Source organism: Calliopsis andreniformis, chromosome 3 (assembly GCF_051401765.1).
Source record: "Calliopsis andreniformis isolate RMS-2024a chromosome 3, iyCalAndr_principal, whole genome shotgun sequence".
Lineage (NCBI taxonomy): Eukaryota > Metazoa > Arthropoda > Insecta > Hymenoptera > Andrenidae > Calliopsis > Calliopsis andreniformis.
Window position 1 is genome coordinate 3122392 of NC_135064.1, and position 25974 is coordinate 3148365.

Genomic DNA, 25974 nt, shown 5'->3' on the forward strand with positions numbered 1-25974 from the left:
TTTGAGTCTTTAAATTTACATATATACTTTAAAATATATTATTTCTAGAATTTACTGTGTCAAATTTCATCATATTCGTTTCATGCATATCTGCCTTCACGTTCGATAAATATATCATACTCTCAAATTCATTGATTTGTTCCGCTGCGTCGTGATTGGTCGGCCTGGCTGGGCTTGCGATCTATAAAAGAATCGGCCAATCAGCGATCAGCTTTCTCTGTGTGTGTGTAACGTATATTTAGTAACGGAAGCATTGCCCAGTTGCCCGTTTCCGTCTTCCTAGTGTCTGTCAGCCATTACTGCTCTGCTCGCCGGGTCTTGCAGGGTAAGTTGCTCCGCACATTTTTCGGGTTTGAAACGCGTAAAACTTTTGTCATTTCACTCAGAATCAGCACAAAGATAATGCTTTTGTTTGCATAATCATTGTGACAGATTCTTTTAGGTGTCTGTTCTTCTCCGCAGGTGTAACTGGTACAGCTGACATAGTTTCTGAAAAATCGAAGATCGTCCTTACGGAACTGGTTGTGGGTCAGGGAGCGGATTCTTCGTAACGTTCGTCAAGATGTATAATAATAGTTATACGAATCATACCAGGTGCGTGATGATCATTTATATTTTTTATACGCCAATCGTGACGAAGCAGAATACTGTTAAATAATTTCATTCAGCGAAGTTTTTTTTTGTGATGTCGTGTTCTCCACCATTTTGTTCACGGAATACTCCTGATCACTGATCTTGAAATATTGCTCGATTATATTTCCAGATTAAAAATTGACATTTTCTAAAGCTTTTTCTTTCTTCAATATGATGAAACAAATCGTATAGGAAATAAATATGTTTTTACATTTCAAAATTAGTATTTTATTATTTAGTTCAGTGTTAAGGAGGTAATTTGAACATAGATATTATTATTAAATTGGTTTTTTTAACGTTTTTATACATTTTATATGTAGTAATATAAATACTGAATAACATATATGTTAATACAGATAAAATATAAGATAGTAATTTATATAAATTTATAAATGTAGGTATAAAATAATTTTAGTACCTTAAACTTTCCTGTTTTACTTATGATTTGTATACCTAGAACATCAGCATAGAGATGAAATGAGTAGGAAAGAGTAGGTTGTTCAGATGTTTTAAAATCTATATTTTCTATAGACCTAAGTAATAACTATGCAAAACTTAATCATATTTGTTTAAAGGTTCAAAACTTAATAAGAAATGTATAGACATTTCATTTTATATATTCAAATATAAGCTACATATTAGTACATAACTATTGGTAATACATAGGATAGCATATACAATTGTTGACCTTCATACAGTGATTGATCCTTTTCTGAATTTTTTTTAGGATTACACCTCCTAAGTAGTAAATGTAATAGGTATTATATTATTTAAGATATGTAACTCCTAGAAAAGTAGTAAATATAATACCTATTATATTTATAATACCTATTATATTTACTAATGAAAAGGGTCAGTCATTGTATCAAGGTCAACAACTATATATGTTACCCTATTTGATTTCCAAAAGGCATCAATAGGTCATATATGTTTACAATTGATATCATTCAGTTACTATTATACAGGGTGTGTCACAGAAGGTGGCGGAGCCGTTAAAGGGAGATTCCTGGAGTGTTTCTAAATAACCTTTCCCTTTGCAAAAATGTTCTCTGAAGCTTTGTTAGCGAGTTATTAACGAAAAATATCGACCAATCAGAGAGCGCTTATAGCAGACGGACGAGTATAGTGAGAGCAAACGCTTTACGCGTAGCTTGTTCACCGCCACTGATTGGCCGAGTGCTCGCTATCCGCGCTCTCTAATCGGTCAATGTTTTTCATTAATAATTCGTTAACAAAGTTTCAGAGAACATTTTTGCAAAGGAAAAGGTTGTTTAGAATCGCCCCAGGAATCTCCCCTTAACGGCTCCGCCACCTTATGTGGGACACCCTATATATCAGGCAAAATTCATAGAATAGTGACAAGATGTGAAATTCAACATACTCTAGACCAATCAATTCTTTTTGATGTGTATATTACGGAAACACATCACTCTTTTAGAGGAATTGTATTTTAACTGAAAAATTCCATTGCAAAGCCTCTATACTGCTGTCAAGACTTCGAGCTTGGTATCCATTTTTTTGCACACTGAAGCATTATTAGTGCATAAAGCCTACTTCATTAATAAGATTAAATTGATGCTTCTGTTTTATATTGCAAAGTAGTGCAGTAAGTATGTATATATATGTTTATTAGTTCATATGATAATATGCTTTTTATGCATTGTTTATAAAAAGGTTTACGAAACCTTTGCAGTTAAGATTATTAAAAGTGATTTCTTTAAGTATATGTTTTGTATATAGCAAGCTGATAAAATAAACATATTTAATGACATTTCCTTTACAAATTGGTAACATAAAAAAGGAATATTAGTTTATGTACTTGTAAAGCAAGCAACTTCAATAATATTAGTTTTAAAAGCACCGTTACTTTATGTGTTGATAAAGTAAGTATTTATAGTAATGTTTACTTTACAAGTTATAGGCAGATGTTCACAGATTTTACGTGTTTATAGTGATCAAATATTCCACTACACAATTGATAAATATATCGAACATTACACTTCAGTATGTAAAAAAAAATAGCTATCATGCTAGGAGTATTGACAGCAGTATGGAGACTTTGCAATGAAATTTTTTAGTTAAAATACATTTCTGTTAAAAAAAGTAACATGTTTCCATAATATATTTGTCACAATAAATCGATCGGTCTACAATACGTTGAATTTTATATCTCGTCACTATTCTAGGAATATACAAATTTTAATCCTGCATTTATATTTTGGAAATATTATCAATTACGTTGGACAAATATAAAGTGAGTCATCAAGTACTAACGAGACCTATTAATAAAAGAGTTAATTTTAACCCTGATAGCTAATGAATTAATTGTATTTTATACTATCGATTTTGTGAAAATGATTAGTTACAGACCCAGAGGACACCGGGAGTCTGGCAGTCGTAATGGTAGTGGCACATATTGGAATAGCCAACAACAAACGCAGAAGGAAAAGCCAATGAAAAAGCAAGCCCAGCGAAGAACTCCGGGAGATATGTTGAAGAAGCCTAGCTGGGATTTGACTAAGTTGCCAGTGATTACTAAGAATCTGTATATTCCGCATATCAATATCTTGAAACGGTCAACAGATGATGTTACTAAATATCATATTGGCAAAGAGATTACTGTAAAAGGAAACAACACACCTTCTCCAATTCAAGCGTTTGAAGAAAGTAACTTCCCAGATTATGTAATGGAAGAAATTAGGAAACAAGGTTTTGCTGAACCTACAGCAATTCAAGCACAAGGCTGGCCAATTGCACTCAGTGGACGTGATTTAGTTGGAATTGCTCAAACTGGATCTGGGAAAACCTTAGCAGTATGTATTTTTGCTCTTAAAAAAATATTTTACAAATCGAAATGAAGTATCATATAGGTATGTATATTCAATAATTTTAAAGATGTAACTAATCAGTTTTACATTTTTCATGTGTATTATGAAAATACAGGATGTTTCAGAACTGATGGTATAAGTGGAAGGATCGTAATGTACTATTTAAAACATGAGTAAAAAATTAGAGAGTAAAATATTTTAATTACGCGTTTCGTTTCGAGAAAATCTACTTTGAATTTCACTAAGAAACGAAACACGAAATTCAGAATTATTGCTATGTATTTTTTACTTGTTTCTTCATATCAACTCATTATCGATTTCTATTACCTCTTAAAAAAGCAAAACATGACAAACAAATAGCAATTTAGTGAATAATATATTCTTTTTTAATTAATATTATCTCTAGTATGTATGAGATTGGGTGAAGAAAAATAGATACTTATATTAAAAATAGTATATCACCAGAAATCTTGTCTTCAGATTTTAAATTTTGGTTACCTTGTTATTATACTAATAAATATTTGTTTTTGTTTTGCAATATATGCATGATTATTATTCAATATCATGTATATGATTGTCACTATTGCATATAAAACTAATTAGAAGAAAAAAAAGGATATTTGCTAGATGGCATCGTTATAGTATTTACTATTTTGTTATTGTATACTTATATTCATTAAAGATAGAATGTAAATCATAGTACATTTACAGAGGTGAAAGCTTACATAAAGTAAAAAATGTTCAATCTATTTCAGTTGTGTAGTAATAAAGTCTATTTAATTATGAAAAAACTTTTTATACGACAGATGGAAACGTTAAATTACTTCCATCTCTAAAATTATTGAGTGTGCATATTTAATATCTATTATCTTGCAAAAGTTTATTTAAATGAGAGAGGATTTTCAAGTGTTTCTGTTATAAGAGAAATAATTATTTTTTTTTTTTTTTTTACATCATGAATTTTGTTTTTCAAAAAATTAATTTACATATTTTATTAAAATGAAAATATGATTTTAAAACTTATCAATATAAAATGAATTTCATGTATTTATTGGTATTGATGGTAGTATTAAAAAAATGAAGATTCTTTGATCAATGAATAAAATGTGGCGTAATTTTGTTTCGATAAATTCTATTCAGTAAACCTAAAATATGTAAGATTTACGAGTATTTAACTGGAATTTATTTTTTCGTTTTTGTGCATGTTCTTAAATATATAAATTTTGTGGAATAGTTTTTCGCAATAAGTGTTACTTCAAATTTTATTTTTACGTATCAGTAATTGTTGAAGCAAAATTTAGTAATAAAATTATATTAAGTAGATATTTTTGGATACTTTCAGTATATATTACCAGCGACAGTACACATTAATAATCAGCCACGTTTAAGCCGAGGGGATGGTCCAATTGTCTTGATTCTTGCCCCAACAAGAGAGCTAGCTCAACAAATTCAATCCGTTGCTAGAGACTTCGGTTCCTCGTCATGTATTCGTAATACTTGCATTTTTGGTGGTTCCCCGAAAGGGCCACAAGCTCGTGATTTGGAACGCGGCGTTGAGATATGTATTGCTACTCCTGGCAGATTGATCGATTTTCTTGAGAAAGGAACCACGAACCTGCGCAGATGCACGTATCTTGTTCTGGATGAAGCAGACAGAATGTTAGACATGGGCTTTGAGCCTCAAATTCGAAAAATCATTGAACAAATAAGACCTGATAGGCAAGTACTTATGTGGTCCGCGACATGGCCTAAGGAAGTTCAAGCTCTTGCCGAAGACTTCCTCACAGATTATATTCAAATAAACATTGGTTCCTTGACATTGGCTGCTAATCATAACATTCGGCAGATCATTGAAATCTGTCAGGAACATGAAAAGGAGACAAAGCTCTCATCTCTTCTCAGAGAGATCGGCAAGGATCGAGGAAGCAAGATGATCATTTTTGTTGAAACGAAGAAGAAAGTAGATGATATTACCAAGGCTATTAAACGAGAAGGTTGGCCAGCTATCTCTATTCACGGTGACAAATCACAGCCGGAAAGAGATTATGTTTTATCTGAATTTAGAAATGGCAAGACGATGATTCTTGTGGCTACTGATGTTGCTGCTCGCGGTTTAGACGTAGAAGATGTAAAATATGTAATTAATTTCGATTATCCGAATAGTTCGGAAGATTATATTCATCGCATAGGAAGAACTGGACGTTGTCAAAGTGCTGGCACCGCCTATGCGTACTTCACACCTAATAATGCAAGACAGGCGAAAGAGCTGATCTCTGTTTTGGAGGAAGCTGGGCAGGTGATAAACCCACAACTGGCTGAATTAGCTAATTCGATGAAAAGTCAGTATGGAAAAGGTCGTCAACGTTGGAGTCATTCTCGTTCAAGCAAGGATCACAACGGGGGTGGAAGTCCTAGAAATAACAGTAGCCCCACGAATAATTGGCAAAATCAACATTCTCAGAACAATCAGTATAATAGCCCTAGTAGCCAAGAGAGAATTGTTGCACGTCAACCAAATGGGTATCAAAATAATCGTCAAAGTAGTTTTCAACCAAATTATCAACAGCAGCAGCAGCAACAACAACAACAACAACAGCAGCAGCAGCAGCAGCAGCAGCAACGGCAAGCTAATGCCTATACTAATGGCTGCCAAAGTAATAGTACTAATTATCAACCTGGATATCAAAATGCAAATATACCCAGATACCATAGTAGAACAGGAGGTTTCCAAGGAAATCGATACCATAGTCGACAAAGTGCATATAATGGCAATCAAACCGGAGGACAAAACATGTATTCTATGCCACCTCCATTCATGATGCCATCCAATGGACACACTGATTCTGGGATGCAAAGCCTTGTGAATAATAAATTCTTCCAAGCAAATCGGCCACCGCCAAACACCGGAGCTTGTGCTTATCAGTCGATGGGCTATGGCCAATTCCAAGCTGTGCCACCGTACAGCTATCCTTATCCGCCCACACCAGTGCAGCAGTGACGCTTTTCAAGGTGTAAATCGGTAAGAGTGCAGGCTAAGTAAGATGAATTTTTCCTGTCTATCTTGGGCCCACTAATGTTTACGGTTTGTGTAGAAAGTTGGGTCTTTTTCGAATATATACGTAATATAATGTTTCTTCTTTTCTTTGTCATTTATTATTTTCTGGAATGGTGCCGACTTGATACGCAGCAAAGTCGAAATTGATTTGATTATTCGTACAAAGCATATTATAAATGTATTATTTAACTTGAAGAAAAGGACGAGTATAATGTTCAACATGAAGAAGAAAAAAATTAATGTCGTACATTGTCAATCTCTAAGGCACATTCCAGTTGAGTTTTTTAAAATAGCGGTAGTTGTTTAGCAGTGGTACATTGATATAATCATTACTGGATGTAGACTATGACCAGATATGTAGACTTATAAAATGGTCATATCTCTAAAAACTAATTAATCTTCTTGCAATATGTAAACGACATTTAATGCTTTCTTGAAATGCACGAAACATATAGAAGGGGGGCGGGTTAATGTTTTCATACTTGATAATTTATTTATATGTTTTGCATATATATATATATATATATACACACATATATATGTATGTATGTATGTACAGGCAATGCTCTTCAAAGTGTAAGGCCTTTTGCATAAAAATTAAGCCGTACACCCGTTTTACAAAGCACACGACAATATCATTCGTGTTCTCTGTTCCGTAATGAGACTGGGTGTGTATCTCTGATATAAGGTGAAAGTAATCTCATTAAAGACAAAAAATTAGAGCACTTTGATGGTGAGGATATTCAGCATAATTATATAGCGTACAAAAGCGAGTACTTCGAGACCATCCTGAGCCGGTCTTTAGAATGGTTCAAAGTAACCGGAACGGGAGATAAAGGAAAACTTGAACTTTAGAGGACAACTTAAATTAAGCATGTAGTCACAATGGCTGTGTACCTCGGCGCAAAGTTTGATACCTTATTTTTATAATATATATCGAAAGTAATTTGTTGTTAAACCAACGAATGATAAAGAGAAAAAAAGAGAAACATTGTTGTTTGATGTTTATGCAACTGGCCACTGAGTGGTCTTGTCTATGCGTGCCCCGTATTGAAGTAGGTACGCGCAGACTGGCCGCGATGGAATGAATTTAGTTGTACCTGTTTTTTAGTTCGCGCTCGTCGAAATTCTTGCTATTTTTTAAGCGTACGGTTTAGACTATCCGAGACTTTTTCTAATCGGAACGTTTCGATGCGCTATATAAATGTATTAACGGCACATGGAACAAGTTAATCTCGTTGCGGTAATCGTCATTATCGTTCCGAGGCCATTCGAAGCGACTCGCAAAAAATTTTACATGACAAAAGAACGAACTCATGTCATAAATTAAGCGTGAATCGTTTATGGATAACGTATAGTATTTTTTGCGGGCCTCCAGATTACTCTATACACGTCACTACTCAAATAAATGAATAGTAGAAAAAGCTAAACAGAGAAGAATGCAAGACTCGAATACACTCGAGCAAGGACTCGTTTGCGAACGACATTATTGTGATAATTACATGTAACGCTTTGGTGAAACAGTCTCACAGTTCGTTACTTAATTACGCACAGTAGTAAAAAAATGTTGTGAAGCAATACGTGTGCACACTACCATTTCGGTTGGTTCAAATGCGTTATGCGCATTTTCCAGCGGATTTTCCAGCGGATTTTTGCTCGATGAGGGTTTAAGGAACTTGTCGATTCGTTTCTAGGTTCACACGTAGTCTTTATATTCTCTTTCGCTGAGTCGATGATCGGACTTCAAACTGTAGGTCGCGAAGAAAGTCTAGGCATTTACGATACACTTGTCTTTGCCCTTCGGACATTGTGAATGCTTAAGCTCCTAATGTGTTAATCTGATTGCATTCGGTGTATGTCAGAACGAATAGTGATATAATAATAGGAAGCGTATGCTACGAGTATCGGAAAATTCTGAATACTCATACATTGCGTATGCCCTCTATTAAATCACCCTTTTTAGAATTTTTATTTCTTTGGCATTGTTTTATTGGAGTTAATCAGAAGCTAGTTGATTCTAATACGCCAAAAATGTTTGGATTGTGTTTCTGTTTTCTATCGTAATACTACCATATATTTGTATATTCTCCAAACATAGAATAGATTTTACATTTCTGCAGATATACCTATCAGTCTTTCTGAATGCATACTGTGTTCTTGTAAATTATTCAGATTTATTTAAACAGTATCATTGGATTTGACAAAGTTTAATTGCTACAAATCTATGATGCTGATGATAAACTGAAATTATTTCCAAGTGAACATAATTTACATTTAGATAGCTGTAAAAGCCTTGCAAATTTAACCCTTTGGATTTTGCTACCGTTTTTCCAAAAATTATTTCATTGGGAAGATGTTGAATATAGATGTCTTAACAATACATCTTTATTCTAATTTAACATATAATTTTTAGTTAATATTACATCATATTTTGCTTGAAATAAACTCTTCGCCTAAGGTAACAAAGGGTTAATATTCGATCTTTATTATTTTTTAACAGAACGCATAACCCTGCCTTCTTGAGTCTTCAGTAAAGCAAATGCTTTACCATCACAGCCTGCATTTTGAATGTTGATAGTGGGTGTACGCGTAGCTCTGTGATATGTAAGATGTAGCATATTTATAGATCTACCTATTGTGCATCATGATTAAAAATAAGAAACGTACCTTATCAGTTTTATACATGATAAACGAATCATGTAATTCCAATGACGTGTACTGCGAGAGCTTGCTGTCTCGGGAAAGAGAAACAAAAGTTATTGAAGCGAAAGATCAGTATTCCTTTATTTACGTTTACCGTGCGAATTCGTCTATTGCCAGGGTATAAGAAGGGAGAAGGAATTGAAAGATAATAGTTTTATTACTTCTAAGTTGAGTATTCTCCTTCTTGAGTATCCATAGAAATCTGATCATAATATAATTTATGACGAATTTATTTAATAAGAGAGTATAAATTGCGAACAAGACTTATTCTTCTCTTTTTCTTTTTATACTATGAATCCATTCTTTTTGTATATTTGTCTATTTGTTAAGATATAGTCTTCTAATATTCGCGTGTTTGTCGCTAACAGAGGAGTTTTTATAGAGATTTAGTACTGCACTGCTACGAGCCCTTTTTTCTGTTTACTTTCCTGCGTTTTCTTTTTTATTTACGTCAATGATCATTTATAAATCCTGTGTTCATTTCGAATCGTACTAACAAGAAGCGTGCAAGGAACTGTTAGATATGAATTTTTCTTTGCATAGGAAAAGCATGTGATAGCTTATTTTTAAAAAGCTATGTCGTATACTTAAAGATCGCAGCTTTCCTACTAGTCGACAAGTTTGGGTTGTAGTGTATATCTTTTTGTTATTTCATCTTCTTGATCAGATCATTTTGGTAATTTATAGTTTAATGAGATCAGATATCTTCAGTTATGTAATATTCCCCTAAGAAATGTTGCCCTATTATTGTTGCAAATTGAAGGAAGATGAAATTAAAGTATCTTCAATATAAACTCTCCCCAACATCAATCAACCAGTGTATCGGTCGATGTATTCCTAGTAAACTATATTTTTCTATCGGTTTCCAACAATGATCGCAAAATGATGAATAGAGGAGTAGTTTTGAAGATGTTCGTGACATGCCTCCCGTCTGGTCAAAGAGGTCTAGAAAATGTTCTCGTAGAATCTTCACGCTTGTATCAAGCACTGTCCAAGTCACTCTGGTTGTTCGATTAAATAAAACTTTGTATTTATTCGCGTCCTATCTATTGTTTTCTTCGGAAAGATTCAAAGAAACTGATTGACGACTAATGGCTTCGGGAACACGAGTACCTTTTTAATAATTAATGCTGAACGCTGTGATATCGCGTACATAAAACATTTTTATTATTATAAACGTAAATGTGCATATTGTAATGTTAAAAGAGTACTATTCTCCTTTATATGTGAAGACTGAATCTCGCCAACTTATACTACACAAGTTTAGCAACCGCAGATACGTTCGTATACTGTAGACTACAGATAGACTATTTGTATATTATTAATTAATAACAATATTGTTTTACGTGAATAGTGCCGTATGGGACGGTACTATTGTATTAGTTCGATAACGGGTGCGTGTTGGTATTGTGCATTTTATTGAAAGCTAGTAAATCTGGTGCATCGTGACGAGAGTAATTACACGAGTTCCGTTTCCTTCTGTAATTTCGTCCAATGCGAAGTCGAAGGGTAGTTCATGCTTAAAAGCGTTTCATTTATTTTTCGACGATTGCTCACCGCGTTTATTGTTCTGAGTTGATTAAAATCGTTCGTAATGAAAAGGAACATTACAACAACACAATCCGTTTCATGGTAGTTCCTATATTGCATTCTTCTTTGTAATGTGAATGAGTTGCAGCTTAAATTTTGCAGATAAGTCGACAAACTCATATCTTACTATATAATGTATGTATTTTGTTCAATATAAAAAGCAACATCGATACGTTATTCGTGTAGTTATATGTGTGCATTGCCAAACTTGTAATTATTATTTCGCGACCATATTTCCATTGTTGCTATAATTTGCTATTTTTGGTAAACAGCTGGGGAAATGTACTGAAGCTTGTTAATCGTTTTGGAGAACGATTAAAAATTGTGTGCGTTTCCATATTGTATGAATTGTAATGGATGTACCTCCGTTATTTAAATTTAAAGAGAATTTGTAATCGAAATGGAAATTTGATTGCTATATTTTCTATTTTATTTTCAATATAGGTAAATTTGGTACTTGTTTCCTTATAACAAATTTAGTTCTCCCTTTAATATTAAATGTGGATTCATAATTGTACATATGAATGTCAAAGACTGCATCAAAATATATGACATCAAAATTTACTGTGCAAAATTGTATGAAATTGTATGAATTCAATACAGTTTGTATTTAATAACACAAATATTTATAATTTTACATAATGCGTTTTATGATAATGGTACATACTTGAGCCTGGACTACTCTCTAAAAGACAGTTGTCTTTAAGTAATTTGAATGTGTACTGAGACCTTTAAATTAACAAATCTTGTTCATCTCATCTAAACTTCAGTGGTTTAGGTTTAAACCTTGTTGCGTATTGAGTTCATAAGTGAATGCACAGAATAGCATCATTTCTTACAATAACATACGCTGTTGTAGACATTCATTTTACAATTTGTACATGGTATTCAATTATGTGTGATTAGTTCTGTGTAAATCCGTTTTCATAGTTAATTATATTATTATATTATATGTTTCTTCAATTTTTTCACTAAAAGCTATTATAGCCAATTAGAAAGTTAATTTCTCCTATTTAAATCTAGTACAGAAAAGGTTGAAGCCATAAAAGTGTAGTAAAAAATACAGTTTGTTACAAGTATTTATTTCAATGAGTATTTGCATTTTTTATAGTTGAGAGTACGCAACAATCATATCTAACATATATTTAGATATAGTTTTAAAACCACAAATTGCTCGAACAACAGTTTCATTCATATAAAATTAATTTAAATGATTCTTAGGAGTGACATGTAGCGTGAAAATGAAAATGATTTTGAATTTAAGGCATTGAAGTGAAATAAAAATTGCAATATGTGTAAGAATTATACGATTGTCACGGGGAAACGCAGTACAGCACGGTAAACTTCCTGTTGTTAATAATTCATTTGTTGATGCATCTGTTTCGAATGCGTATTAGGAAGGAAGAGTGGAAAAAAGGATAGTTTGAGAGACGCTAATAATTGTAGGATGCTAAACTACGAGAAAAACGAGAACGTGATAGTTTAGTGTACATGATTTCGGACGATACAAGAGTAGAAATCGCAAGATCAGGTCGCTGTTGTATACATTACAGAATATAAATATGTATTGTGTTATTACGGCTTCATTGAATCATCACGCCTTACAATATGAAAGAGCTCGGCCAATGTCCAATACGTGTATGCGAAATTGCGAATAATACTGTTAGAGTTAAAAAACGAAAACCGCTCCTTGGTCGTTTTCGGATGAATATTGAAATAAACGTTCGTAAATTGTTTAAACTGCAGCACGGAAGACGGCATACAATTGTATTCCATTCTTCTTGAGTAAGAATATACAAGATACACATAAAAAGATAATAATGCATTTGTGTCAATTTTACCACGCAAGAACGTATTCATCAGTTATTTATACATATGTACATACTATGTCTGTATATATTTATATATATACACACATAATTTTAAAGGAAGAATATTCTGTTAGGAGATACGTAAATCTCAGAATATTCTGTGTGGGAAAAAAGAAAAGTAATTGCCCATCGTGTTATTAACAGATTCACTGTTGCCTTATATCTGATGATTTATTGCGAAGTGTGCTTGCCATGGTAAACTTGGCAGTGAATGTATTAATGGTGACAAGTAATCTAGTCGAAATTGTTCTATTGTTGAACTGTGGTTCTTAGTGGGCCGGAAGATGTCATATTGAAGTGAATATCTTTTATACAACACAATGTGTGAATACTTCTTACATGTTGCTAAATGTAACACTTTCAGCGAAGAAATGTTTTATCTTTGAAGTATTACTTCGAAAAGAAAGTTACATTTCTAATACAAAAATTGCATTCTAATATGAGGTAAAATGAAATAAAACTACCTTCGCATCAATAAATATTTACTTGAAACAAATATGTCGTTGCAGAGTCATATTTCATGAGTACGGTAAATCAGTATTGAGATTCGCATCTGTAGAAACTGGATTACATATAAACTTTAGTATTTTTTCCGCCTGTATTTGTGTATCTTAAATGAATCGGATGACATGAATGAATCAATTTTCTAACCATATAAGCCGTTTTACTGCAGAACAAATACTTTTTACGACCAAAGAGAGGTAATACAAAAGTGGCTTGTTTAATTTAGTTGACCATGAGATGATTTTCTATCTATAGTGTAACACAAATCAATAGTATATGCGTGGTGCGAATATCTTATTGCAATGTTCAGTAAGATATACAAGAAACAAGTGACGTTTATTGGAGGTACGTTAGAACTAATTAATCGATTATTTTATAAATTACGTACGTTTAACGACATTTATGATTTTCTAACAAAGTGAAGAAGAGCATACACAAATTATTTTATATAAGGCAGCGTACAAACGTGAACGATTAAAAAAGACGAATGGCATAAACAATGTTAAGTAACAGTTCTATATTCAGATTCTCTTCTGTAGGTTTCATTAAAGTGCATTTCTTGTATGTTACACAGTATTATGATAGAATATAAGAAAATAAATACTGCAATAGTAATCTGTTTTGTGTGTCTATATACTCCAAAGTCTATTCCTACATTAAAGTATATTTGTATATTTCTGTTACAAGTCTTGTTTCTTTTTTTGTCTTCAAAACGTTATTAAATTTATTATTGAAAATGAATGAAACCAGTTTTTTATAATAAATGTTCAATAGAATTATACATCTTCGTATAATGCAAATAAATAAAATGTTAGAAAAATTTTATGTACTGACTTTGAACTTTCTAATTTTAATGGTTGAAACTTTATACATTTTTACTTTAAACAAGATGCAAAAAATATCTTTTGATACATTTTGAATAAATTTATGAAGTAATCCTTTAAAGATTGGTTTTTCATAGTTATTAGAAGCACCCGAGTTAAATTTACGCGTTAAAGATAAGAAGTAAGAAAAGGTATGATATTGTACGTTATATTATAGATATAAATAGTAATTTTGTAAGTTAAATATGAATTTTCAAAATATTTCCCGCTCGCGCTTAAATTTTAATTCACAAAACATGTCACCTGTGGCGCTACAGTATGTGCCACTAAACCGCTAAAGATACTTTTCTATAAGGTACTATTGTTTATTTATGGTGTCTAGACCTTGTCAGCTAGACAGTGTGACGTACGTAAATTATTTTTTATTGTAACAAGAATTATGTATATAAAAAGTTATTAAATGATATTTGTACTGTTACTGTGAGTATATAACCTATATACTAACGTGATGCTGAAATGGTTATATCATTTCTGAGTAGAAAGCATAAGGGTAAACAATAAAAGTTCTCTATTTAGAAATAAAAGATTTCTCTTGTGTGTGTTTGTTGGAATAGTATATAAGGGAAGCCAAAGCATTTTAAGCAAGTTTAAGAATCATGAAAAACAGTAAGTAATCTTTAAGTGCACGCATTAATTAATAGAAATAATACATATTGTGTGACTGTATAATCATGTCAACTTTTGTTATGTTGACTCACTATATATTTTTTAAATTAATGGTTTAGATTCAGATGAAAGTGATTCCGAAGATAGAAGTATAGGTAATCAAAGCGATGATCAAGGACTGGAAGAAAAAGAAACGTATCCATGTAGTTCTTCTGATCAGTCATGCGATGAGAAATATGGTAAAAAAAGGAGTCATGCTGCTATGATAGATGAAAACTTAGATTTGAATGACAGTGATGGTTCAAATTTGAATGACTCTGAGTATTATTCTAACCGAAAGTTCAGATCAGGCACTATGTATCAAGATTTATCTTACAAACAAGGCTCAGGAAGTGAGTCTTATCGAACTATGCAACATGAAAACACTGAACAAGGATTATCAAATTCTAATGATGAAGGAGAAGAAGATGAGCAACCTTATCACTATAATAAAATAAGGAAAGTTTACAGAGAGAATAAGACTAATGAAGATACAATCGTAAGAGACAAAATTTATAATGCAAAGGAAGAACCTGATAAAAACGAATGTAAGGGCAATCTAGATGGAAAAACTAAAGTTGAAAGAATGATGAAAATGATGGGATATGAGAAGGGTCATGGTCTCGGTAAACATAAACAAGGTCGTTTGGAACCGGTACAAGCACCTAAACAACATGGCCGTAGAGGTCTTGGACATCATGTACCTGGTCTTGAAGCTTCTGGTCTTAAGTGGGATGTAACAGAAGAAGAAATAAAAGTTGAAGAAGACATGGAATGGATATCTGCTTTAGATAGTAACTTGCCAACTTCAAATGAAATGCAAGATTGGTTACGAATTGGTCCTAAAAAACTTACTATAGATGATGAAACTCAATTCTGTGATGGCAGTATATTAGTAAATGTCATCAATTCAAAGTCAGTATTCGATAATTTAGATAGTGTTGAATTGCGTCGTGCGAGAACACGTAGCAATCCTTATGAAACTATTCGTGGTGCAATTTTCTTAAATCGTGCTGCTGTTAAAATGGCAAACATAGATAAAGCATGTGATTTTATGTTTACAAATCCAGACGGGCTACAAAGTAATGAATTGCTTTACTTTGCGGACGTGTGTGCCGGACCTGGCGGTTTTAGTGAATATGTTTTGTGGAGAAAAAAATGGCATGCAAAAGGATTTGGCTTTACTCTAAAGAATGAAAATGACTTTAAGTTAGCTGATTTTTATGCAGGCTCTCCTGAAACATTTCATCCTTATTATGGACCAAAGGATAATGGTGATGTTTTTGATCCTAATAATCAAAAAGGTTTTAGAGATCTCATAATGAAACATACCAATAGTAAAGGAGTACATTTCATGATGTCAGATGGAGGATTTTCAGTTGAAGGCCAGGAAAATATACAGGAAATTCTTTCAAAACAACTATATCTCTGTCAGTGTTTAGTAGCATTAATGATTGTACGTGAAAAAGGTCATTTTGTCACAAAATTATTTGATCTCTTTACACCCTTTAGCGCAGGATTAGTTTATTTAATGTATCGTTGTTTTGAAAAAATTTGCATTTTTAAACCGAATTCTTCCAGACCAGCAAATTCAGAACGTTATTTAGTATGTAAAAGTAAACGACCAGGTACAGAACATATTATACAACATTTCAGTTACATTAATCGTTTGCTGCTAGAAAGTGATGAAAATAGAGATGTTTTAGAATTAGTAGCACTTGAAGAACTAGAAAGAGAAAAACAATTTGTGCAATACTTACGAAGATCTAACGAATATTTAGGTAGAAAACAAATAATAGGTCTTCGTAAAATCGCCGCATATTGCGAGGATATTACTCTTATTGAAACAAGACAAGCTGATATGCGTAAAGAATGTCTCAAACATTGGCAACTTCCTGAAGAAAGTAGAACAATACCAAGACATATGAAACCTCAAGACAAGTTGAAAGCCCTTCTTAAGAACAATACTACATTTCTCTCTAGTACTGCAACTAAGCTAACGCCAGATAACATTGAGACTACGATATTGAAAGAACCATATGATTGGTTCTATATGCCTTGTGGTACTGGATCCTGCATTGGTGAAAAGACTAATGCCACATTGTATTTGGGTATGGGAAGGAGTAAAGTGTATCGTTATATAAAAGGTACTTGGTTACCAGTGGACGATATTATTGTAGATTTACCACCAAATACCCTTGTGTACGCTGAAGTTGTCTATGAAATGAGAAACGAATTTAGACACTTATCAAAAGTTTTTGCATTGCATATTTTAGATGCATTTGTTCTGGGTTCAGAAGACATAAGCAGAAAATACTTGCGAGAGAGGTAATAACATGAATTTATTCGTAAATACTTTAGTAATATGTAACTAATTATTTTAATAACTTTTCTGTATATTATAAAAGTAATACAAATGTTTAACAGGCATGAACTCACTAAGAAATTTTGTGAAGCTTTGTGGAAACCAGACGGAAGTAATTACGCTCGTATACGCGTAAAAGATTTATTTCCTGTGAGTTTAGATATAGAAGAAAAATTGCACTTAACGTATCGTGTACTAAAAAATAATCGACAAGCATTGGCATATGAATATTTAGAAACAAGGTTGGATGATTATGGCAATGACAAACCATATTTCATACCACATAGTGTAATTTTTTTGAAAAGTACTGCTCATCCTTGGACTCGACATGTTAGTAAAAGTAACAAATTGACATATGTTTTTAATCGTAAAACTGGGGATAAGAAATTTGACTTGCATAGACCTGCTTCAGCTGAAGCAGGTTTTATTGAGACATTTGAAAAACGTGTGATTTGGTATTGGCCTGATGACGAGTCATTTTCTATGGAAAAAGTTGTACAGCTTTTTAGAAAGCATATTCCTCCATTTGAAGTAACTTTAGAGTATTAAAAATGTAAAATACGAAACAGCAAATGTAAAATATGACATCAATGATTAATGACTTAACTACCAACAGTAATTGACTTTTATGTGTATAATTTTATAAGAGACAGATTCCAAAGTAAAATACGAAGATAAATAAAAAATAATTTACAAATGTATGTATTTGTAAATACATATGACATTGTATGTAGACAGAGGATATAATTCTAATAAAAATGTAAATCATGTTCTTGGAAACATGCGGTCATGATAAATGAATATAACTACTTCTAGAAACAAATATGCAAACGGTATAATTTATTTTTGGTAAGTATAGTTAAGTATTTATTTGTAGCAATAGCCCCCATAATAGGACAAGTTTCATTACCCAAATCCACAATCCATTGCTTTCCAATCTTGTCAGTTATTTCAGGTTTTTTATAAAGAAATATGTGTCTTATGTGCTCTAGTATAGCTACATACGAACCATCTAAAAGTATATTAGTTTAAAATACTATATCTATAATATAATAGATTTATGTATTGATAATATTTACCAATTGGAGAAACACAGAACTTTTTATTAGTTTTACTGGCCTCGACATAACCAAAACCAGGGAAAGTATAATAATGTTCCATGTTCCATTTACTGTCATCTGCTTCGCCAGTGATCCATAAACAACCATCATTCTCATGTCTCAAACATATTGCTTGGCCATGTTTTGTTTTGTATGTAAATAAGACATGATTATTTGTTCCAAGCATAGCTAAATGTGTGTTCTCTTCTGTAACAAGATCAATTCTCTGTAAAAGATTATCTTTTCCATCAAGATCACATTCTTCTAGTTGTTCAGCATTAAACCCTAAACAAGGTTGACCTTCTGATTTACCATCCTCACGATCTGTGCACAAATGTGCCAACCTAAAATTTTTAAAAAATATGATATTAAGAAGACAAAATTAAAAGAGAAGTTTACTCATAACGATATTTTAAAAATATACTTGGAATGAATTTCAGCTGCTAATGTTTCATTAGGTAAACATTCACCACCAGTATCACCTTTAATTAATTCGCTCCACATCAAACCATTTTCATGTTTAAATAATTCAAGTTTAAGTACATTCTGCTTATATTCCCATGTTGTTAAGTTTTCATCTAATCTGTGCTGACATTGACCTTGTATCAATACTTTATCATTTATTGTTACTGATAGTTCTAACGGTGTTACACATACTTTGACTTTATTCTGATCTTCTTTTTCTACTGTAATCCAAACTGTTAATGAATCTTCATCTTGAGACCAACAGTATTTTGGTATTTTTATGTCTGCTTTTTCTGAATCATTTTCACTGTGTGTAGATTTTTGTACTCTTGGACATTCAAATGCAATATAATCTTGACAAATGGAATGTAAATGTTTACTATTCTCTTCTATGTATACGTATTCAACAGCACCATTTACTTTTAAACCCTTTTTTTCAAGAAGCTCAAAACATTCACATGAATTTCCTGCATTTTTCCAAACATATGTTAATAATAAGATTCTGGTAAATTTTTTTTCATCTACACTTTTGATACTACACATTGCAATTACAACAGTAGATGTTGCTTTTGTATATTGTACATCTAATATAACTCCAGGTTCTGCACCATTTAGCACAAATACTTTAGTTTGTTCTTGTACTAACATTATCTTTAAACAAGTTCCTCCATCAGAGATTACAGCAATATTATTACTAGTAAATCCAATGGATGCATTATATAATAAATTTTGTACATTTGCAGTGGAATCATGTATTACGTGTATCTGTTTTAAAGTACCATCATGTTTAAATTGCCAAACTGACCAATTATCATCTATGAACCAACATGACATATTATATGGATTTTTAAACAAATGATTATGAAATGCAAATAAACGAGCTTCTAACAATGACTCTTGATTGAAAGATAATTCCAGTCTCCGTACATCTATAAAAATACAAAATATTTTATTAGAGAAAAGTTATTATATCTATATTCTAAATGATAATTTACCTATCTAACCAGTACTCACCTGCTTTTAAATCTAATTCAGTTGCTATTGGAATTTCATCAGAACAGAATTGATATTTCTCGAATTTTAAATTCAATAATTTTTGATCAGGGTTTAATTCAATAATTTTTGTCATATTTTACGTTTTCCTTCAAAACTTAAATGTAGGAATAAGATAAAACGTAATACAACAAGTTTATAACCTTAATGTATAACTCTTGTTACGTATGCACTGTCTATTAAAAAGATATTACCATTGACGTTTTAGCCTTTCATGTTTGTAAATAACGTTAACAATAGGTATTTAATAATTTAAAAGCAGTTCATTTTAATATGAAACAATGTAAACATTATCATCTCTTCTTTTGACTAGCATTTTCGATAGTATCAATAATATCGATAGTATCGATAGTTGTTAGAACCATTGCGATTATGACATTAAAAATAAAAGTAGGGGACAGATACAAACGGGCAGTCGTAATGTTAACAAATTATCTTTAAAGATTATAAAATTCGCATTAAATATTCATGAACTTGTTTATACTTCGTATATTTATATTGTATTAATGCATTAGTAGAAGAATCGATGAACAGTTTTAGCAAGGTAATTTTTACTTATAAGTTTGGAGATATTTGAATCATTTCAAAATATTTTGAATTAGCCTGAAAAGTATAAACAAGTTCAAAATCTTTTGTACGTTATTGCAATTGGTGGTTTTGTAAATTTCGCATGTTTTTGAGAATTGTGAAATTTTTTACATGTTGAATATCTTAAAATTATTTGAGATTTTGTTGAAGGGGTATAGACAAACAGATAATAAAGATTTAAGAATTCTTGTACCATTTAAAATTTTCAAGATTCTCGAAGTTTTTTATCTTTATTGAAACTGTTAGAATTCAGTCTTTGACAAATATTGTACTTTAGTTAAATGATACACAGAAATCGTGCTTTGCCTTAGGCAAAGATTTCATAAGCACATCTGCGATCATTAAATTTGTGCTTTTGAACTTGATAGCCAACGTTTTGTTTTCTGTTTGTTGGCGAACAAAATGATGACGCACATCGATGTGTTTTGTCCTTCGATGATAACCAGCATTTGATATAAGCTGTTGGGCGCTCTGATTATCATCATATAATGTAATTGTACCAACATCTTGCCTCAGCTTCTTTAGTAGACTTTTCATACATAGAATCTCTTTTGTAGCTTCGCTAATTGCTAAATATTCGGCTCCAGTACTTGATAATGCTACTGTCATCTGCTTACGAGATTCTCAATTAATAATCTCATTATGCATCATCGCAAAACCTGTATAAGATTGTCGATTAGTTACGGAGCCCATCCAATCTGCGTCAGCGTACATTTGTGGACATGGGTTTCCTTTTTGATATGTGAGGCAATAATAGTCAATAGTGCCCAGTAGATATTTCAAGATTGTTTTTGCTGCTATCCAGTTACTTTTCTTCGGATTCGTGTTGTACTAAGTACGTTGACTGAATGTGTTATATCTGGTCTACTACATACAGCAAGATATGTCAATCCTCCTATTAACTCTTGATATGGTTCATTTTTCAAGTCGTCATCATCTTTTTCCTCTTGTAGATGATTTTTTACAATTATAGGAGTAGCCACTGGCTTACATTCAGTCATATTGAACTTATAGTACCTTTTTCTCTATTACAGACAATTTCCATGCCCAAACAGTTAATTAACTCTCCTAAGTCTCTGATATCAAAATTCTTACTTAGAATTTCAGCAAACCTGTGTTTTTCTTTTATATTATTACAAAAATAGAAAATATCGTCAACATATAATGCTGCAACAGAAAACACTCCATCAATATTTTTTATAAATACACAAGGCTCACATTTGCTTTGCTTGTATTCATCGGACAGTAATACATCTTTGATCCTCTGATTCCATGATCTACTTGCTTGCTTAAGATCATATATTGATTTATTGAGTTTGCAAACTTTATTTTTGACATTCTTGGCAAAATATTCTGGCTGTTCCAGAAAAATTTCTTCAGATAAATCACCATTTAAAAATGCAGTAGCAACATCAACATGATGTACATGTCAGAAAATTACCCGAAAGCTCGTTCCTTGCACAAGGTTCTGGGGTAAGGGCCATGGGGTTCATCACAATCCTCTTACCAAAAGGCATAGCCTTCCCCACTTCGTGGCCAGATCCTTTAAGAACAATATTCTTATTCTTTAGCAATACGGCATCGCACAGTGGGTCTGTTCACATAAGAATCGTGGAAAAAACCTCTCAACTTCGATGTTTTTCATTATTTCCTGATACTTTTTTTTTATGTTGCTTCTTTTTAGTTCGACGTTACATGCACAGTAATGACTACAAAATGAAAGCATATATTATAAAGAAAATAGCAATTTATGCCATAAACGCTGTGTATAGTAAAACCATAGTATAACGATTATGTATATACACTTGTTTAGTGTTACATAAACAACTTATTTATTATCTGTGAACATTAGGACACGGAATAAAATAATATAATAGTACCAAAATGCTACAGTTATATAGTAGAATTACAGTTAATGAGTTTTTGTGAAAATAATTAATAAAATTATAATCAATAGTTAAAATACACAATAACATAGTAGTGAAAAAGGTAAAATAATATATTTCACGTTCACTTCGTAAGATAATCCTAATATTCAGACGATTATAAATATTTATCCAAGAATTATTTACACCACTGGAATCTTTTACATGTTTCACTCATATTCTCGCGTTCTATACACATTATTTACAATAAACTTTTAGTACATAATATAATTCTTAAGCTTGATAAAATGATTAATAGTTAAGGTAGGTAATAAAATAATAGTTAAAACGTATAATAATATGTTCCACGTTCACTCTGCAAAATAATTTTAATTTTCAGGTGATTATAAATAGTTACGTAAGAATTATTCACGTTATTGCAGTCATTTACCTGTTTCACTCATACTCTCACATTTCTCATATATTATGTACAGTAAACTAATATTTTTGATACGTACAAAACACAGTAGTTTCTTAGTGTTTACAGTAATATATAAAAATTATTGTAATAATAATTTTGCCTCTTCATTAAGTGAAAGCGACTTACTCTTCGGATCTGGTCGTAGGTGGCTAATGTATGGATCCGAAGATATAAGAATCTGATGAAATACATCCTCATTTGTGGCCATTCGGGAGGACTTTCTGCTGTGATATATTCTATAAAGTTTATAGTCCATATTTCTGCTTTCTTGTGCCTCTTCTGAAAGCGAACCAATGGGCAAAGCAGCAGACTCTATTATATTCTTGCCGTGAGTTAAAATTTTGTGGACAGTGGCTGGCATATTGTACCACGGATACAACGAGATGGCTAAATCGGCAGTTGCTCGTGTATATGCTTCATATTTGTGAGCATTAATCGGAGAATTGCAACAAATGACTTCCAATGTAATGCCGAAACGTCTTATTAACTCTTCGTCAATTTGGGTAATTTCAGCCGTTACCGTTGTAATTGCAAAAAATCTTCGGGATCTATTTCCATCATTCATTGTGCCCGTCCCTTGTTTAACCATGTCAACAAGAATACCTATTTTTTCCTTAAATGCATTTTAAGTATGCCTTTTAGTTTCATCTTTTATAGCTTTTGTTGCTTGTGTTGTTCTCCATGCCTTAAAACTTAAGTTATAACTTAACTGTAATATATACTCCATGAACTTTATACGTGCATGTAAACTGGACATACCCAATGTCAGAACATCATTGTTTATGGAATTTGATTTGCTTAATTTTGATATATTATTTATTTCGGACGGTTTTGCGTTACATATTGTACAATTACCAGCTGATCAAGTATTTGTTACGATTTGGGCAATTTTTCCATCAATCATTGTGAAATATAATTTGTGTTCTACTGTAAAAGTCAGGCCATGTAAGGATATTTTGCTCGGTCGTTTTTGCAGAACTTTATCAACAATACCGTAAAAAGATTGTCGAAACAGAAACAGACATGAAATAAAAAATTGAACCATTTCTGTTCTCAACTGAAAAATTCCACAAATATAACTTACCTCTGCTTAGTTCTAAGAGTCTCATAAATTACACCTGAACTATCATTTAAGTTTGCTATCCTTCTTTATAAATACAACTTTTTAAATTTTGTATCTACTGTCTTACAGTTCATATAACATTGAAGTATTAACAAGTAATATGAAATAGAAGTGCTAAAAAATATTGAGAAACATGGAATTACGAGGTTTTCTCTGCAATTCCTATGTAAACGCCCCGACAAAAGTTCATTCGAACTTGTATGCATAGCATACCTCTATAATTATTTATCAGTAACAGCTAAAGTAGCAAAAAGTAGTAACCAATTTTTACAGGATTATTAGTAAATAGTATATGCCTTCAAACAGTGCCATCAAGAACTTGGAGGACCATGGAGCTTTTTTTGTATTCCGAAGACAATTTTGGACAACTTGAGTTTTTAGGTTATCCCCATTTCAAGCTAAATAGTATACTTCTGACCACTTATCTTTGAAAACCACTTATGTCCTGCATAAGCTGAGTCCATGTATATTTGAAACATACTAGATGTAAAATCGTAAATATCTACAGACACTCAAGAAATAATGAATATTGTAAGAGAGCATAACATGCGATGTCTATGATGATACAGAAGGGTAACTTCTACTTAATTTTATTTCATAACTAATGTCCAAAGGGCATATCTATTTACACAATTAGATACTTTGGACTATTGCTTATCGAAATATAGTGATCGATACACTAAAATAGAACTATCAGATTTTAGGGTTTTTTCCACACTGGCCCCACTGTACGACGCCAGGACCACCGGTTTTTAGCAAATCAAGACGTTTAGCTCCTGACCGGCTCAAAGATGTCAAGGCGGAATTATCAGGCTTTCGAAGAGTGCGTGGGCCTCGCCGCTCCACGTCGTCCACACAAAGGACGAGTCCTTGCGTCCTTGTGACGATTACTGGGCCCTGAACGCCCGCACCATACCGGACAGGTATTCTTCGCCTCATATACATTTCGCGCAGAAGTTATACGGTAACAAGGTTTTTTCAAAAATCGATTTAGTTCGCGCGTACCACCAGATTCCTGTAGCGTTGGAAGATGTACCCAAGACTGCCATCACGACTCCTTTTGGTCTTTTCGAGGGAACGAATATGATGTTCGGCTTGCGTAATGCTGCACAAACATGTCAACGGTTTGTGGATGAAATTATACGCAGTTTAGACTTTGCGTTCGCGTACATCGACGATTTTTTAATCGCATCCGACAATAAAGAGCAACACTACGAACATCTCAATACTTTGTTTAAAAGACTAAGTAAATACGGAGTGGTTATTAACTCGGTGAAATGTATTTTTAATGTTGAGTACATTTCGTTTTTAGGGTATTTAGAAAATGCGCAAGGTATTAAACCTTTAGACGAATGTATAGAGGCCATTAAGGAATATCCAATTCCGAAATCGATAAAGGAACTACGAAGATTTCTCAGGATGATAAATTTTTATTGGCGTTTCATTCCGGGAGCTGTTAAAATTTTGCTTCCGCTCAATGAGTTGTTGAAGGGTAGCAAGAAGGGTAACGCACCCGTAACGTTCATCGAGGACGCAGAACACACATTTTCTTCTTAGAAATTCGCCTTCGCTAATGCGGTTTTATTAGTCCACCCTATGCTTGGGACTCCAATTAACATAATTGTTGACGCTTTGATTACGCTATGAGGATAGCATTGCAACAACGAATGCATAATGCGTGGCAATCTTTACATTTTTTCACAAAAACCTTGTCTCAAGCACAACGGGAATATAGCGCGTACGATCGCGAAATTTTAGCAATTTACAATGCTATTAAATATTTTCATCATGCAGTCGAAGGGAGATAGTTTGTTGTATATACGGATCACAAACCTTTGACGTACGCGTTTAATAAAAAATTAGATAAATGTTCTCCGCGTCAATTCCGTCATCTTCACTATATCAGTCAGTTTACGACGGACATTCGACATGTTAAGGGTCTTGAAAACCAGGTTGCCGATGCGTTATCTCGTGTTGAGGTGATTTCGAGAGCTGTTGATCATCATACTCTCAAGTTAGCACAAAGGGAAAACGAGGAATTGCGCGAGGTTTTAGATTCAGATACAAGTGCATTTAAATTAAAGAAAGTTAGGTTTCTAGAAGAGGATGCAGATATTTTCTGTGACGTCACAGGAAATGCAGTTAGGCAGTTTATACCGAAGGTACTGCGGTCGTAGAATCTTTAATTCTATTCATGGGTTATCACATCCAAGAGTGAGAG

The 25974-nt window shown here is 32.6% G+C and overlaps 3 protein-coding genes across 4 annotated transcripts; 2 read left to right on the top strand and 1 right to left on the bottom strand.

Moving 5' to 3' along the window:
• The first annotated feature begins 272 nt into the window (after nt 1-272).
• LOC143177442 (uncharacterized) lies at nt 273-13799 on the top strand. 2 transcript variants are annotated; one of them, XM_076375336.1, is made up of 4 exons: nt 273-325; nt 463-594; nt 2996-3446; nt 4804-13799. In XM_076375336.1, the coding sequence occupies exons 2-4, from the start codon at nt 563-565 to the stop codon at nt 6457-6459; spliced, it is 2139 nt and encodes a 712-aa protein (XP_076231451.1). In that variant the 5' UTR covers nt 273-325; nt 463-562; the 3' UTR covers nt 6460-13799. The 2 variants fall into 2 exon arrangements, with proteins under 2 accessions (XP_076231451.1, XP_076231452.1); XM_076375337.1 differs by having other exon boundaries at nt 3002-3446.
• Nucleotides 13800-14111: 312 nt separating this feature from the next.
• Nucleotides 14112-17627, top strand: Cmtr1 (Cap methyltransferase 1). Its single transcript, XM_076375334.1, has 3 exons — nt 14112-14674; nt 14794-17041; nt 17141-17627. The coding sequence occupies exons 1-3, from the start codon at nt 14665-14667 to the stop codon at nt 17625-17627; spliced, it is 2745 nt and encodes a 914-aa protein (XP_076231449.1). The 5' UTR covers nt 14112-14664.
• Nucleotides 17628-17877: 250 nt separating this feature from the next.
• LOC143177443 (nudC domain-containing protein 1) lies at nt 17878-20097 on the bottom strand. Its single transcript, XM_076375338.1, has 4 exons — nt 19658-20097; nt 18603-19572; nt 18158-18522; nt 17878-18090 (listed from the first exon to the last, which is right to left on the bottom strand). Exons 1-4 carry the CDS (start codon nt 19770-19772, stop codon nt 17891-17893), a joined length of 1650 nt encoding a protein of 549 aa, XP_076231453.1. The 5' UTR covers nt 19773-20097; the 3' UTR covers nt 17878-17890.
• Nucleotides 20098-25974: the final 5877 nt, after the last annotated feature.